The 17,500-nt window shown below is 53.3% G+C and overlaps 2 protein-coding genes across 2 annotated transcripts in view; both read right to left on the bottom strand.

The window, feature by feature from the left end:
• Window positions 1-2,740: 2,740 nt before the first annotated feature.
• rars1 (arginyl-tRNA synthetase 1) lies at window positions 2,741-9,975 on the bottom strand. Its single transcript, XM_068330975.1, has 15 exons — window positions 9,818-9,975; window positions 8,449-8,583; window positions 8,196-8,384; window positions 7,990-8,098; window positions 7,651-7,751; window positions 7,443-7,564; window positions 7,238-7,358; window positions 7,038-7,167; window positions 6,844-6,948; window positions 6,513-6,691; window positions 4,791-4,900; window positions 4,606-4,711; window positions 4,071-4,243; window positions 3,721-3,968; window positions 2,741-2,883 (listed from the first exon to the last, which is right to left on the bottom strand). The coding sequence occupies exons 1-15, from the start codon at window positions 9,860-9,862 to the stop codon at window positions 2,774-2,776; spliced, it is 1,983 nt and encodes a 660-aa protein (XP_068187076.1). The 5' UTR covers window positions 9,863-9,975; the 3' UTR covers window positions 2,741-2,773.
• Window positions 9,976-11,490: 1,515 nt separating this feature from the next.
• The window catches only part of wwc1 (WW and C2 domain containing 1), a 30,289-nt gene continuing 24,279 nt past the window's right edge, over window positions 11,491-17,500 (bottom strand). The window contains exons 19-21 of the mRNA XM_068330676.1: window positions 13,350-13,580; window positions 13,148-13,266; window positions 11,491-12,921 (exon numbers count right to left, since the gene is read on the bottom strand). Of these exons, the coding sequence (XP_068186777.1) occupies window positions 12,855-12,921; window positions 13,148-13,266; window positions 13,350-13,580 (417 nt within the window). The 3' untranslated portion in view covers window positions 11,491-12,854. The remainder of the gene's footprint in view (window positions 12,922-13,147; window positions 13,267-13,349; window positions 13,581-17,500) is intronic.

The following is a 17,500-nucleotide window of genomic DNA, read 5'->3' as shown; positions in this document are numbered from 1 at the left end:
GTCTCCTCCTCTGGTCTGGGGGTTCCTGTCACAGATGGACGTTCTCTCAGCATGGGGGTGTGTTGAGGGTCTCTGATGAAGACCAGCTGGTCATAAGACTCGACTCCTCGGCCTTAATGTCATCGATACCAAAGGATGCTTTGATGATGTTAGGTATCCTTTCAAGCTGACCCCCCAGGATGTAAGGCTGGTTTAATCTCAGCACACTCACACGGCTGGATAATTCAAATATAATGAGTGGGTTTACGTTTTATAAAGTTTGGCATCAACTCCTCAAAATCGTCACCCTCTTAAAATAATCGCCTGAATCATCAACAAGCGGTCTTTGAAAATGTTGTGGTGTTGGTTCACGTGATGGACTCATCGTACGACACTGATTCCATCACGGGTGGTCGGTATCCCAAACACCGAGGTTCTTTGGGGTTTTGTACTTGATGATTGGCCCTCGCTCTCCTTCTGCGCAGCGCCCCCCGGATGCAGCGATGGCGTCCACTCAGGAACGGGCCGACCTTCCATCGCCGATCCAGCCATCGACAGCGTGATGAAGATAGTCAAGGATTAAAAAGACCTCAAGAAGTTTGGAGACCGGCTGGAAAACAGATCTACCCAGAACAAGATGAATGTCATGTGGCCCTTCCAGTAGAAAGTCTCTCCCTGGGGGGGAACACCAGAGGACCAGGACTATCAGCTGGTGTCCCGTCGTCAAAACCAGAAAACTTTATTGAACCCCGGGAGGGAAATCGTTCCTGACCCTCAGGAGAAGAGGAGGAGGAAGTGTTGCAGGATCCCGTTGATGAAGAAGTCCCGATGTGGACCTGAATGCCTGGACAGACCTTCAACCACTAACCCTAACCCTAACCTTCAACCACTAACCCTAACCTTCAACCACTAACCCTAACCTTCAACCACTAACCCTAACCTTCAACCACTAACCCTAACCTTCAACCACTAACCCTAACCTTCAACCACTAACCCTAACCCTTCAACCACTAACCCTAACCCTAACCTTCAACCCTAACCTTCAACCACTAACCCTAACCCTTCAACCACTAACCCTAACCCTTCAACCACTAACCCTAACCCTAACCTTCAACCCTAACCCTAACCCTTCAACCCTAACCCCAACCCTTAAACCACTAACCCTAACCCTAACCCTTCAACCCTAACCCTAACCCTTCAACCACTAACCCTAACCCTTCAACCCTAACCCTTCAACCACTAACCCTAACCCTTCAACCCTAACCTTCAACCACTAACCCTAACCTTCAACCACTAACCCTAACCTTCAACCCTAACCCTAACCTTCAACCCTAACCCTAACCTTCAACCCTAAGCCTAACCTTCAACCCTAACCCTTCAACCCTAACCCTTCAACCCTAACCCTTCAACCCTAACCCTTCAACCCTAAACCTAACCTTCAACCCTAACCCTTCAACCCTAACCCTTCAACCCTAACCCTTCAACCCTAACCCTCAACCCTAACCCTAACCCTTCAACCCTAACCCTTCAACCCTAACCCTAACCCTTCAACCCTAACCCTTCAACCCTAACCTTCAACCCTAACCCTAACCCTAACCCTTCAACCACATCGCTGCTCTCAAAATAAAAAACTTCTAAAAGTCACACTTGATGTTGATTTGTGTTCTGGAACCAATACTCCGTTATTGTCCCCAGATGACCCGAGAACATTCCACCAGCAGGTCCAAGCCGGACTATCTTCTCGTTCCATAATATGTTCCGTCCCTTTTTCTGCCTCATGGGTCACATGACTTAGTGGGGTCACGTGACAGGCGTTCTCATGAAGTTATGGAAAAACCATAGCAACAATTTTAGTTCTAAAACAAGCAAGTTGGTCATTTAAAAACAACTAGAACCAATGCAACATCCTGCGACACCCCTGAATTCAAAATGTTACCCAGACCTACTGTCATAGGTCAAAGAGTGCTCTGACCTACTGTCAAAGATCAAACCACCAGCTTTGATCTACGGTCTCACACTGGCCTTCTCCCTAGTCTTTCTCTCTGATCCGGTTCTGAGTGAACAAAAGTTGAAATTCGACCTTGACCTAGTTTTCTAAAGGTCAAGGTCATCACCTCATTTTCATTTCAAATACATCGTGTTTCATCAGAGGGGATGGATGACATCAGAGACGGGGTCACGTGACACCCAGTGGGGCAGGGGGCAGGGGGGGGCACTGGTCAACACACAGTCTGCCCCAAAGACCCTCCAGGGTTTGTCCAATCAGGGAGGGGGCAGGTCACCACTGACTGCAACACAATCAAGAGGGACCAGTCCCCCCAGACTGTCAGCTCCTCCCAAACCGGTACCACCCCCCCAAACCGGTGCCACCCCCCCAAACCGCTGCCAACGCCCCAAACAGCTGCCAGCCCCCAAACCGCTGCCACCCCCCCAAACCGCTGCCACCCCGCAAACTGCTGCCACCCCCCCAAACCGGTGCCACCCCGCAAACTGCTGCCACCCCCCCAAACCGGTGCCACCCCCCCAAACCGCTGCCAACACCCCAAAGCGGTGCCACCCCCTAAACTGCAGCCACCCCCCCAAACTGCAGCCACCCCCCCAAAACTGCTGCCACCCCCCAGACCTGATGCAGGGTGTAAATGACAGACAGCAGGCGGGGGCGTCGTTTCTTCTCGGTCTTTTAATTCAAAAGAAACTTTATTCCACTGATTCTCCACAGACAGGAAGTAAAAGTCCAGTGAAGAAGACTCCTGTCTGCTCCTGGTGGGGCTGGGGGGCCGGGGGGGCGGTGACATCACATCCTGTCGACAGGGTTGATGCCCAGGATGTGGAAACATTTGGCCATGATGGCGGCCGTCGCCTCACAGAGCAGCATCCGACTCATGTTCACCTGCAGCACCTCACCTGGACACACACACACACACAGAGACACACACACACACACAGAGATACACACACACACACAGAGACACACACACACAGAGACACACACACACACACACACACACACACACACACACACAGACACACACACACACACACACACAGAGACACACACACACAGAGACACACACACACACACACACACACACACACACACACAGACACAGAGACACAGAGAGAGACACACACAGACACACACACACACACACAGAGACACACACACACACACACACACACACACACACACACACACATAATTAAATCATTAAACCCCCCCAGAGTGAACTTGTGCTCCTCTGGTCTAGTTCTGCCCTCTGACTGGGCATGGCTTGGGGGTGTGTCCTGTGGGGGTGTGTCCTGTGGGGTGTGTCCCGTGGGGGTGTGTCCTGTGGGGGTGTGTCCTGTGGGGGTGTGTCCTGTGGGGGTGTGTCCTGTGGGGTGTGTCCTGTGGGGTGTGTCCCGTGGGGGTGTGTCCTGTGGGGTGTGTCCCGTGGGGGTGTGTCCTGTGGGGTGTGTCCTGTGGGGGTGTGTCCTGTGGGGTGTGTCCTGTGGGGTGTGTCCTGTGGGGTGTGTCCTGTGGGGTGTGTCCTGTGGGGTGTGTCCTGTGGGGTGTGTCCTGTGGGGTGTGTCCTGTGGGGGTGTGTCCTGTGGGGTGTGTCCTGTGGGGGTGTGTCCTGTGGGGTGTGTCCTGTGGGGGTGTGTCCTGTGGGGTGTGTCCTGTGGGGTGTGTCCTGTGGGGGTGTGTCCTGTGGGGTGTGTCCTGTGGGGTGTGTCCCGTGGGGGCGTGTCCTGACCCACCTGTGTGCCGGTCCTTCTCCACGCAGTAGCAGCTGTCGTAGAACTCGGTGAAGGTGCTCGCCAGCTCGTACAGGTAGTCGCACAGCGAGTGGAGCAGCAGGTCGTCCCGGATCTTGTCCAGGATCTCGGGGAAGCGCAGGACGCACCTCCCCAGCTTCCACTCCTTGTCGTGGTCCAGGAGCACCGGGGTGGTCTCCGCCGCCGCCCTCAGGGCCGCCTCGTCCACGCCGGCCAGACGCGCGATGGACCTGGAGGGTGACGGCGAGCCGCTTGAGTCCGAGGCGTCACGTGACCCGACGGAGCCCCCCACGGACCCCCCGACGGGACGGACGGCCGCGGCGTGACCTCACCTGATGCGCGTGAAGGCGTAGAGCAGGTACGCCGCCGTGTTGCCGCGGTCGTCCAGCATCTTGTCGAAGGAGAAGACGTAGTCGTTGATGCGGTTGTGGGAGAGGTCGGCGTACTTGATGCAGCCGAAGGCGACGGCCTTCTGGGCCCTGGTCAGCTCCTCCGGGGTCAGGACCTGCACACAGAACCAATCAGAACCCTCCGGACCTGCTGCCGGCGCCTGACCGCTGAGGGACAACAACCGCTGAGGACTCCACCCCAACGCTGCATCTGATTGGCTGACTGAGACAGGAAGTGGTCAGAACGAGGACACGATGTCCACAGAGGCTCAGGCGTGACGCACAGACCCACCAGGTGGGGGCGCCCACTTCCTGGAGCAGTCACAGCCTTATTTAACTCAACGTGAACCTTCGTAAAGTTGCTGACAGGAAGTACCCCCCCCCCCCAGATGTCTGATCTGGAGTGAATGGGACAGGAAACGTCTCGTCCAGCAGGGGGCAGGAGGGGGGCGGTTTCTCTCCTGCCCTTCCCCCTCACCTTGTCCCTCCCCTTCTCCAGGAGCTTGTCCATGGACCTCCTCAGCCCCTCCTCCAGCAGGTCCCTCAGGCGCACCGTGTCTCCAGACCGGGTTTTAAACTTCTTCCTGAAGTAGAGTCAGACATCAGTACACCGGGGGCCAGTGGTAGACCCCAGGTCAGCCAAACCTACCCCTCCCAACTCACCTGTCCTCCCCCAGCACCACCCCGAAGCCGGCGTGCTCCACGCGTGTCACCAGGGGGTCGTACCAGCCAATCATCCGAGCCGCAGCGAACACCGTCTGGAAGTGTGTCCCCTGAGGGGAAGCAGGTCGACAGCGTGGTGACATGTGATGATTGGTGGAGAGACCAGCCAGTCAACCCCCTACCCTCATGGTCTTCATTTCAGTCATTCTAAATTGAAATATTTCTCCTCCTCCTTCTGGCTTCTCCCTTCAGGGTCTCCACAGCCAATCAGTGTCCTCCATCTAACCCTGTCTTCTCATCCTCTTCTCTCACACCAACGACCTTCATGTCCTCTTTCACTACATCCATAAACCTCCTCTTTGGTCTTCCTCTAGGCCTCCTGCCTGGCAGTTCAGAACTCAGCATCCTTCTACCAATATATTCACTATCTCTCCTCTGGACATGTCCAAACCATCTCAGTCTGGCCTCTCTGACTTTATCTCCAGAACCTCTAACATGTGCTGTCCCTCTGATGGACTCATTCCTGATCCTATCCATCCTGGTCACTCCCAGAGAGAACCTCAGCATCTTCATCTCTGCTACCTCCAGCTCTGTCTCCTGTCTTTTCCTCAGTGACACTGTCTCTAGACCAAACAACATCGCTGGTCTCACCACAGTTTTGTACACCTTTCCTTTCATTTTAGCTGAAACTCTTCTATCACACATCACACCTGACACTTTCCTCCACCCGTTCCATCCTGCCTGGACACGCTTCTTCACCTCTTTTCCACACTCTCCATTGTTCTGGACTGTTGACCCTAAGTACTTCAAATCCTCCACCTTCTTGATCTCTTCTCCCTCTAACCTCACTCTTCCACTTGGGTCCCTCTCATTCACACACATGTACTCTGTCTTACTGCGGCTAACCTTCATTCCTCTCCTTTCCAGGACAAACCTCCACCTCTCTAGCTTCTCCTCCACCTGTTCCCTGCTCTCACTACAGATCACAATGTCATCTGCAAACATCATAGTCCATGGAGATTCCTGTGTGACCTGGTCTGTCAGCCTGTCCATCACCATAGCAACAAGAAGGGGCTCAGAGCTGATCCCTGATGCAGTCCCACCTCCACCTTGAACTCCTCTGTCACACCTACACACACCTCACCACTGTCTTACAGTCCTCATACATGTCCTGCACCGCTCTAACATACTTCTCTGCCACTCCAGACTTCCTCATACAATACCACAGTTCCTCTCTGGACACCCTGTCATCAGCTTTCTCCAGATCTACAGAAACACAATGCAGCTCCCTCTGGCCTTCTCTGGACTTCTCTATCAACATCCTCAAAGCAAATACTGCATCTGTAGTACTCTGTTTTGGCATGAAACCATACTGCTGCTCACAAATGTTCACTTCTGCCCTTAGTCTAGCTTCCACTACTCTCTCCCATAACTTCATTGTATGGCTCATCAGCTTTATTCCTCTGTAGTTGCCACAACTCTGCACATCTCCCTTGTTCTTAAAAATGGGCACCAGCACACTTCTCCTCCATTCCTCAGGCATCTTCTCACTATCTAAGATCCTGTTGAACAACCCAGTCAGAAACTCTACTCCACCTCTCCTAGACATTTCCATACCTCTACAGGTATATCATCAGGACCGACTGCCTTTCCACTCTTCATCCTCTTCACATTATATCTACAATAAATATAAATATCCATTTTAAGGTTGACTCCGCCCACCTGCCCGCTGTCGACGATGTAGATGATGATGTCACCCTTCTCCTCAAAGATGCGATGGTGCAGGGCGGCGAGGTCAGACGTGTCGTACGTGTAGCCCCCGTCAGACTTGACGATGGTGAGGGGGACGGACTGTCCCGGGGCGAAGACCAGCTTACGCCCCTCATCGGGCTGAACCAAGCCTGGGGGGGCAGAAAGAAAACACAATCATTTGAGAAAAGGTAAAAGAGTGAATGAACACAGGATGAGGGTGTTCGTGGGGCCACACTGCCCCCTGGTGGCCGGGCCTGGAAGCGCAGGCTGGAGGTCCCCACGGTGTCCGTCACACACTGACCTTTGTCCTCAAACTCCTTCACCCTGTCGGCCATCATGTCCTGGTAGAAGGACTCTCCTCTCTCGGTGACCTCGATGTCCAGGCAATCGTAAACCTTCTGGAACTCTGAAACACAGGAGGTCACAAGGTCACAGGCGGGTCTCGTGTGATTGGCCGAACAAACGCACGACATCCTGCGCCGGCGTGAACGCTACCTTTGCGAGAAACGTCGCAGATGAGGCTCCAGGCTTTGAGGAAGTCGGGCTCTTTGCTCTGCAGCCTGACGACACACTGGTACGCTCGCTTCTTGAAGTCCTCCTCCGAGTCGAAGCGCTGCTTTGACTCCTGGGGGGAGGCAGCGCTGACATCACCACGTAACCATCACCTGACAGCAGAGAGGCGGAGTCTCACCGACCTTATAGAAGGCCTGCAGGTCGCTGATGGGCGGAGACACGGTGAGGTAGTTTGGGAATTTATCCTGGAGGTGAGCGATCAGCATCCCGAACTGAGTCCCCCAGTCGCCGACGTGGTTCAACCTGAGGACCAGGATCCAGTCATCGTTAGCCTAGCTTAGCACTGTGGGACCACAGGGTTAGCCAGGCTTAGCCCTGTGGGCTCACCTGAGCACGTCGTAGCCCAGGAACTGGAACAGGCGACAGGTGCTCTCCCCGATGATGGTAGAGCGCAGGTGACCCACGTGCATCTCTTTGGCGATGTTTGGGGAGGAGAAATCCACCACCACCTGAACGCAGCACGCCACACACAATCAACCCGTGGAGACCGAAAATCACACGCTCACAAGCAGATCATTGGGGGGGGGGGTCGCACCCGCTTCCTGGAGGCCAGTGGGGGGGGCTTCACTCCGTTCATCAGCAGGTTGCTCAGCAGCTTGGACACGAACGTCTTCTTCAGGTGGATGTTGATGAACCCTGAAGACACAAACAGGACGGGACAACCAGAGAACAGCTGGTATACGGTTACCATGACAACACCGTGGCACCGCTAACGACGCCTCCTGCTGTCACCGAAAAATTCTAAGATAGGCTACGCTAAGACCAAGTGGTCAGGATTAGGGGTCAGGTTAGGGTCAGAGGTAAGGTTGGGGTCAGGTTAGGGTCAGAGGTCAGGGTGTAACACCTCCAACACAGGAAGTGTCTGGGTTCCTACCTGGTCCTGCGATCTCCGTGTTCTGGATCAGGTGGTTGTCTGGAAGGTTCTGGACGATCTTCTCAGCGATGTCTCTCGGGTTGGTCTTCGTTCCCTTTGCTTTCAGCATCTGCAGCAAGAAGCCACACGCTGACTGGGGGCTCCGCCGACCCCGGCACAACCGCTGTTTGGTCCTGACCTGTGACCCCTGAGACGGACTGCCTCACCTGGGCCATCGCCATGGCGCTGTTGCACTGGTAGTCTCCAAAGCGGGCCTGCTGATTGGGCGCCACGGCCAGAGGAGGGTTCTCCAGCTCTGGAAAGGAAGCCTGGATGGCTTCAGCAAACAGCTCCTGGAGCCGCTGGCTGATGTCCACCATGGAGCCACTGCGGGGGGGCGTGTCCTCCTGCAGGCTCTGAGGACACCACAGGTTCAGTGGGGTCACACCTTCACCACCACAGGGCAGCAGCGCTGCTCACCCGCTTCAGGACGTTGAGGCGGTACTTCAGCCGGGCGTTCTCCTCCCTCAGCTCCTCCACCTGCGGCGTGGACTTCAGGTTCTCTGGGTTCCTCAGGCTGTCGATCTCTGCAGAGAGTCTCTGGATCTCCAGCTCCTTAAAAACAAACCTAGTGATGAGAATCGAGGCAACGTTTCTGATGCCAGCGTCAATCAATCAATCAATCAATCAATCAATCAATCAATCAGCTGTTAGTAGAACTGAAGTCGACATGTTTCAGGTCGATCCACCAACATTCTGTCTGAACAATAAAGCTCAACGTGTCGGCATCAGGACAGATGTGAGACAGTGGTGATGGACAGATGTGAGACAGCGGTGATGGACAGATGTGAGACAGTGGTGATGGACAGATGTGAGACAGTGGTGATGGACTGATGTGAGACAGCGGTGATGGACTGATGTGAGACAGCGGTGATGGACAGATGTGAGACAGCAATGATGGACAGATGTGAGACAGTGGTGATGGACAGATGTGAGACAGTGGTGATGGACAGACGTGAGACAGTGGTGATGGACTGATGTGAGACAGCGGTGATGGACTGATGTGAGACAGCGGTGATGAACTGATGTGAGACAGCGGTGATGGACTGATGTGAGACAGCGGTGATGGACTGATGTGAGACAGCGGTGATGGACAGATGTGAGACAGCAATGATGGACAGATGTGAGACAGTGGTGATGGACAGATGTGAGACAGTGGTGATGGACAGACGTGAGACAGTGGTGATGGACTGATGTGAGACAGCGGTGATGGACAGATGTGAGACAGCAATGATGGACAGATGTGAGACAGTGGTGATGGACAGACGTGAGACAGTGGTGATGGACTGATGTGAGACAGCGGTGATGGACTGATGTGAGACAGCGGTGATGGACTGATGTGAGACAGCGGTGATGGACAGACGTGAGACAGCGGTGATGGACAGACGTGAGACAGTGGTGATGGACAGATGTGAGACAGCGGTGACTTTTAGACATGTACTGTGGACCCAGTTGGAGCCAGTGAACATTGGTTCGAATCATCACACAGAACTTTTCCAGCTGTTACTTAGAACTGATGACGTCACGGAAAGTGAAACAGGAACGGACTCTGACGTAACTAATGACGTCAGTCAAAGGAGTTTGGATCGCAGAACTTTAGACGGGTTGTTTTTTCTTCCATTTGTTCCAGAACGTTCGTCTGTGTCACGTCCAGGAGAACTGGACCGAAGTCTCCGTTTTAGAACCGGAAGTCCCTTAAAGTCCGGTTCCGCCGGAGGACCGGCGCTTCCGCCTGACGTTAGGGCTGCTAAGTGGCGCGAGGAGCCTCTTCCGGCCGGCGGCCGCTCACCTGCTGCTGCAGCCGGGACGAGTATCCGGTTACCGGGTCGTTCATGGTTCAGGACGTCGGTTCAGGAGCCGTTCGACCGATCCGCACCGGAGCCTCGTGGCGGGGAACTCCAACCGGGAGGCGAGAGGAAGAAAAAGACTTCCGGCTCCACTTCCGGGTCTTCTTCTGCGGTTAACGGCGGCTCGCCGCACCTCACTGGAGGTGATACCGCCCCCTGCCGGCGGCCGGAGGACAGCGAACACCCGCCGGCAGGGGGCGCCGGTGGAGGAAACAAACTGATAGAGAAAAAGTTTTTATTTGATGTGAAACTACAAAATAGTTTTAGTGCTGGTGAAATATTTACAGCTCCGGTCGCCAGTCTGACAATCAATTCACAGCTTGGAATTCTGGGAAAAAGAGGAAGAAACACCCAAATCACAGGGCAGGGAATAAAAGACGGTGTCGCTGTGCCCAGACGTCACCGGGGGCCGGTACTGGGGGCCATTACCAGCACCTGGGGGCCGGTACCGGACCTGACGGGCCACACAGGAATACACAACTCCGTCACCATGACAACGCGGTTGTGACGACCAGCAGCTCCTCCTCCAGATCAAACTCCAGACCACCAGCTTGAAGGTCACTCAGAAGCTCAGGAGGAAGTCCTCCTCAGGTTCTACACCGGCACCTCCAAATATGGTCGTCTGAGGGGGCGGGTTTAGCACTGATTTCTGTTTGATCTTTGGTATTGATTATTGGACGGGAATCTAATTCATGTTCATCTGCAGGAGGCGTGTTTGATTCTTACATCCATGTGACATACGTACCTCTACCTGAACTCTAATTCCGACCCCTAACCCCCTAACCCTGACCCTAACTCTAACCCTAACCCCTAACCCTAACCCTGACGCCCTGACCCTAACTCTAACCCTGACCCTAACTCTAACCCTAACCCTGACGCCCTAACCCCTAACCCTGACGCCCTAACCCCTAACCCTGACGCCCTAACCCCTAACCCTGATGCCCTAACCCCTAACCCTGACGCCCTAACCCTGACGCCCTAACCCTGACGCCCTAACCCTAATCCCTAACCCTGACCCTAACTCTAACCCCTAACCCTGACGCCCTAACCCTAACCCCTAACCCCTAACCCTGACGCCCTAACCCTGACGCCCTAACCCTAACCCCTAACCCTGACCCTAACTCTAACCCCTAACCCTGACGCCCTAACCCTGACCCTAACTCTAACCCCTAACCCTGACGCCCTAACCCCTAACCCTGACGCCCTAACCCTGACCCTAACTCTAACCCCTAACCCTGACGCCCTAACCCCTAACCCTGACGCCCTAACCCTAACCCCTAACCCTGACCCTGACCCTAACGCTAACCCTAACCCCTAACCCTGACGCCCTAACCCTAACCCCTAACCCTGACCCTAACGCTAACCCTAACCCCTAACCCTGACGCCCTAACCCTAACCCTAACGCTAACCCTAACCCCTAACCCTGACGCCCTAACCCTAACCCTAACGCTAACCCTAACCCCTAACCCTGACGCCCTAACCCTGACCCTAACTCTAACCCTAACCCCTAACCCTGACGCCCTAACCCTGACCCTAACTCTAACCCTAACCCCTAACCCTGACTTTCTACTCGTGAGGATTTCAAACGGTCTTCACGGATCAGAAACGACGCTGATTTCATTTTTGAGACTTTTTGCAGATCAAATAAAGGATTGGAAAAAAAGTAAAACAACAAACATAAAATTGGTCTTAAAACACAGAAACACTAAAACAACACAGGAAGTCCATAAAAGGTCGACGTGTTCCACTGACAGTCCAGCATGGAATGACCCAAACACATTAGCATGGCGGCCCAGCAGGACGAGCCACACCCCCCCGGGGTCACGGGGGGCATGGCTCTACTGCCCCTCCACCACAGCTTCATCTTCAGGCAACCTCACGACCTCTGGAGGGCGCCGCTGCGCTGTGGCGATGCCTTCAGGCGTGCTGGGACGCCACCGCTAACCTCCAGTTGTCCAAGGCAAGAACGCGACACAGGTCCAGGATCCAGGTGTCCAGTCTGGGGCGGCGGTCTGGGTTCACTTCCTGTCACAGAGCAGTACCGTCAGAAACACTCCAGCAGGAGGACACGCCCCCTCGTGACTCTAAAGTGCTAGCTATCCAGCTATCTGAGCTAGTGCCTCCCTACAGGCCGACGCCTGGCCACGCCTCCTGGCCCAGCAGAACCCGCCTCTGACCAGACGCAGGTTCTTGTGCGCTTGAGTCCGGCGCTCCGGTACCGGTAAGACTGACCCGCGGGTCGGCTTCAGGTGTTCTAGCACCGCCCCCTGCTGCTCAACACGTGGTGGTGCCACAGGTGTGGCTGAGATCAGTGCTGGATGTGATCAGGTGTGATCGGATTTGATCGGGTGTGATCAGGTGTGATCAGGTGTGGTCAGGTGTGGTCAGGTGTGATCAGGTGTGATCAGGTGTGGTCGGGTGTGATCGGGTGTGGTCGGGTGTGGTCGGGTGTGGTCGGATGTGATCGGATGTGAACAGGTGTGAACAGGTGTGATCAGGTGTGAACCACCGGAACAGGCTGAAGGTTGTCCAGCAGTGCTACGACTAAAGTTCACAACGACCCCCCACAATCCCCTTCTTCACGTTCAGCTGAAATATCCTAAATTCTTCATTTCACCAAAAGTGGCTTCGCTCGAGTCGTGGCGGCAGAGGGTTCTAGAGGGGTCCAGAGGGTTCTAGAGGGGTCAAGCGGGTTATAGAGGGGTCCAGGGGGTTCTAGAGGGGTCCAGAGGAGTCCAGACGGGTCAAGAGATGTGTAGAGGGGTCCAGAGGGTTCTAGAGGGGTCCAGAGGGTTCTAGAGGGGTCCAGAGGAGTCTAGAAGGTTCTAGAGGGGTCCAGAGGAGTCTAGAGGGGTCCAGAGGAGTCTAGAGGGGTCCAGAGGAGTGTAGAGGAGTCCAGCAGAGTCTAGAGGAGTCCAGCAGACTCTAGAGGAGTCCAGCAGAGTCTAGAGAAGTCCGGCCTGAAGCTTGGAATGCTGCTCACACGTCGTCCGCCGGCAGGTCAGGGATGCTGGTTTTTGCTCGCGTGAAGAAAGCCATCTTCTCTCTGGAAGAACACCAAAGTCATCGTCAACAGTGATAAGCTAGCACTGCTGTTAGCCTGACTGAGAAGCTAACGTGCGTGGCAGGTCTGTAGGTAGACTATTGACACTACTTGTACAGTTTAGCAGAAGTCCTGACTTGTCTCTCTTGGAACTAAGACTTGAAGCCAGGACAGAGGTAAGTGGTGTTCTACTGAGGTTCTACCGGGGCCCGGTCGGTCCGTGTCCCACCTGAAGTTCTGCACCTCGGGGACCTCTTTTCGGCTCTGGCCTCTGATCTTGTGGACGTCCTTGGCTGCTGCCCTCAGCATCTTCTCCACCTTCTTCTCCTGCAGCTGCTCCTCACACGTCTGAATAGAGCAGGAGCACAGAGGCGTCACACAGAGGCTGACCTCCGACCTCCTCGGGTCCACCTTTTACCTGAGGGTCTCACCTGCTTCTCAGCGCGCTTCAGGAGGAGCCGGAAGCGCTCGTCTTCTTGGACCCAGGCCGGCAGCTCCCGCTGTCCCTGCTGCCTCGCCGTCTCCAGCTGAGACTTCAGCTCCCGCAGAACCCGCAGGTCCTGATCCAGGCGCGCCCGACGGGTCCGCGACACCTGCAGGTCCAGCTCCAGGTCCAGGGACGTCCGCAGGAGACCGTCCAGACCTTTGACCTGCACAGGAGGCTGGACAGGAAGAGACGGGCAGGTCTTTACTCCACCCACCAACTCATCAGCTGGAGGACAGACAGCTGATGGGAGAGAGCTCCGCCTACATCCTGCGCTCCCCAACCAGCTTTAATTACCTGTCTGTAATCACCTGTTTTGGTCTCCTCTGACTTCTATCACACATTGTGCTTTTTAGCATTTTAACCCCCATTTTTGACCCCAATAACTACAATAACTAATAACTCCTTCTTCTTCTCCTCCTCCAGGCTTCTCCCTTCAGGGTCTCCACAGCCAATCAGTGTCCTCCATCTAACCCTGTCTTCTCATCCTCTTCTCTCACACCAACTACCTTCATGTCCTCTTTCACTACATCCATAAACCTCCTCTTTGGTCTTCCTCTAGGCCTCCTGCCTGGCAGTTCAGAACTCAGCATCCTTCTACCAATATATTCACTATCTCTCCTCTGGACATGTCCAAACCATCTCAGTCTGGCCTCTCTGACTTTATCTCCAGAACCTCTAACATGTGCTGTCCCTCTGATGTACTCATTCCTGATCCTATCCATCCTGGCCACTCCCAGAGAGAACCTCAGCATCTTCATCTCTGCTACCTCCAGCTCTGTCTCCTGTCTTTTCCTCAGGGACACTGTCTCTAGACCAAACAACATCGCTGGTCTCACCACAGTTTTGTACACCTTTCCTTTCATTTTAGCTGAAACTCTTCTATCACACATCACACCTGACACTTTCCTCCACCCGTTCCATCCTGCCTGGACACGCTTCTTCACCTCTTTTCCACACTCTCCATTGCTCTGGACTGTTGAGCCTAAGTACTTCAAATCCTCCACCTTCTTGATCTCTTCTCCCTGTAGCCTCACTCTTCCACTTGGGTCCCTCTCATTCACACACATGTACTCTGTCTTACTGCGGCTAACCTTCATTCCTCTCCTTTCCAGGACAAACCTCCACCTCTCTAGCTTCTCCTCCACCTGTTCCCTGCTCTCACTACAGATCACAATGTCATCTGCAAACATCATAGTCCATGGAGATTCCTGTCTAACCTGGTCTGTCAGCCTGTCCATCACCATAGCAACAAGAAGGGGCTCAGAGCTGATCCCTGATGCAGTCCCACCTCCACCTTGAACTCCTCTGTCACACCTACACACACCTCACCACTGTCTTACAGTCTTCATACATGTCCTGCACCGCTCTAACATACTTCTCTGCCACTCCAGACTTCCTCATACAATACCACAGTTCCTCTCTGGACACCCTGTCATCAGCTTTCTCCAGATCTACAAAAACACAATGCAGCTCCCTCTGGCCTTCTCTGTACTTCTCTATCAACATCCTCAAAGCAAATACTACATCTGTAGTACTCTGTTTTGGCATGAAACCATACTGCTGCTCACAAATGTTCACTTCTGCCCTTAGTCTAGCTTCCACTACTCTCTCCCATAACTTCATTGTATGGCTCATCAGCTTTATTCCTCTGTAGTTGCCACAACTCTGCACATCTCCCTTGTTCTTAAAAATGGGCACCAGCACACTTCTCCTCCATTCCTCAGGCATCTTCTCACTATCTAAGATCCTGTTGAACAACCCAGTCAGAAACTCTACTGCCACCTCTCCTAGACACTTCCAAACCTCTACAGGTATATCATCAGGACCGACTGCCTTTCCACTCTTCATCCTCTTCAGTGCCCTCCTCACTTCATCCTGACTAATCTTTGCTACTTCCTGGTCCACAACAGTCACCTCTTCTAGTCTTTGTTCTCTCTCATTTTCCACGTTCATCAACTCTTCAAAGTACTCCTTCCATCTTCCCATCACACTACTGGCACCTGTCAATAGACTTCCATCCCTATCCTTAATCACCCTAACCTGCTGCACGTCCTTCCCATCTCTGTCTCTCTGTCTTGCCAACCGGTATAGATCAGTCTCTCCCTCCTTACTGTCCAACCTAGCATACAAGTCATCATAAGCTTCTTGTTTGGCCTTTGCTACCTCTACCTTCACCTTACGCTGCATCTCCCTGTACTCCTGTCTACTCTCCTCAGTCCTCTCAGTGTCCCACTTCTTCTTAGCTAACCTCTTTCTCTGTATACACTCCTGTACCTCCTCATTCCACCACCAAGTCTCCTTATCTACTTTCCTTCCAGATGACACACCAAGTACTCTCCTACCTGTCTCCCTGATCACATTAGCAGTAGTTGTCCAGTCATCTGGAAGCACCTCCTGACCACCCAGAGCCTGTCTTAACTCCTTCCTAAAAGTCATGCAACACTCTTCCTTTTTCAGCTTCCACCATTTCGTCTTCTGCTCTGCCTTTGCCCTCTTCATCTTCCTCACCACCAGAGTCATCCTACACACCACCATCCTATGCTGTTTGGCTACACTCTCACCTACCACTACTTTACAGTCACTGATCTCCTTCAGGTTACACCGTCTACACCAGATGTAGTCTACCTGTGTGCTCCTACCGCCACTCTTATAGGTCACTCTATGTTCCTGCCTCTTCTGGAAGAAAGTATTCACTACAGCCATTTACATCCTTTTTGCAAAGTCAACTACCATCTGTCCTTCTGCGTTCCTCTCCTGGATACCAAACCTGCCCATCACCTCCTCATCACCTCTGTTTCCTGCACCAACATGTCCATTGAAGTCTGCTCCAATGACAACTCTCTCACTTCTAGACATGCTCTGCATCACTTCATCAAAGTCCGACCAGAATTTCTCCTTCTCCTCCAGCTCACATCCTACCTGTGGAGCATACCCGCTAACAACATTGAACATCACACCTTCTATTTCTAGCTTCAGACTCATCACTCTATCTGACACTCTTTTTACCTCCAGGACATTCCTAACAAACTCCTCCTTCAAGATAACTCCTACTCCATTTCTCTTCCCATCTACACCATGATAGAACAACTTGAACCCTGCTCCTAAACTTCTAGCCTTGCTACCTTTCCACCTGGTCTCCTGGACACACAGTATGTCTACCTTCCTCCTCTGCATCATGTCAACCAACTCTCTACCTTTTCCTGTCATAGTTCCAACATTCAACGTCCCTACTCTCAGTCCTATACTCTTGGTGTTCCTCTTCTCTCTCTTCCTACGAACACACTTTCCTCCTCTCCTTCTTCGACCAACAGTAATCCAACTTCCACCAGCACCCTGTAGGTCAACAGCACCAATGGCGGTCATTGTTACCTGGGCCTCGACCGATCCGGTATGGAAGTCATAGGTTTGATTCGCATCTTTGATTTGGCAAAAGTTTTACGCCGGATGCCCTTCCTGACGCAACCCTCTGTATTTATCAGGGCTTGGGATCCGCACAATAAGACACTGGCTTGTGCCTTCTTGCGGCTACATTCCAATAACCAATTACTCAAATAACCCCAATAACCAATAACCCCAAAAATTCCAATAACCAATAACTCCAATAACCAATAACCCCAATAACTCCAATAACCCTAATACCCTCTCGTCTTGACAACAGGGGTCAGACATGAGGCACTGCACCACATCCTCCACCCAATCAGCAGGGTCCTTGACTCCCTGTGTGACAGACGGAGCTCAGAGGCCCGCCCCTTTAAAAGAAGTATCTGGACAGGAAGTGAACCGATCAATATTCAATCAAAGATATTGACACCACGGATCAGTTTGGGGCAGACGTTTCAAACACAGTAGATGGACGTGTGTCAGCTGAAAGACGGATCACAAAAGGGGAGGGCTGTCTGTCTCTCTGGTGTCTGTCTCTCTGGTGTCTGTCTCTCTGGTGTCTGTCTCTCTGGTGTCTGTCTCTCTGGTGTCTGTCTCTCTGGTGTCTGTCTCTCTGGTGTCTGTCTCTCTGGTGTCTGTCTCTCTGGTGTCTGTCTCTCTGGTGTCTGTCTCTCTGGTGTCTGTCTCTCTGGTGTCCGTCTCTCTGGTGTCTGT

Source organism: Antennarius striatus, chromosome 13 (genome assembly GCF_040054535.1).
Source record: "Antennarius striatus isolate MH-2024 chromosome 13, ASM4005453v1, whole genome shotgun sequence".
NCBI lineage: Eukaryota > Metazoa > Chordata > Actinopteri > Lophiiformes > Antennariidae > Antennarius > Antennarius striatus.
The sequence above is the reverse complement of the archived record's forward strand: the minus strand, read 5'-3'. Positions and strand labels throughout refer to the sequence as shown.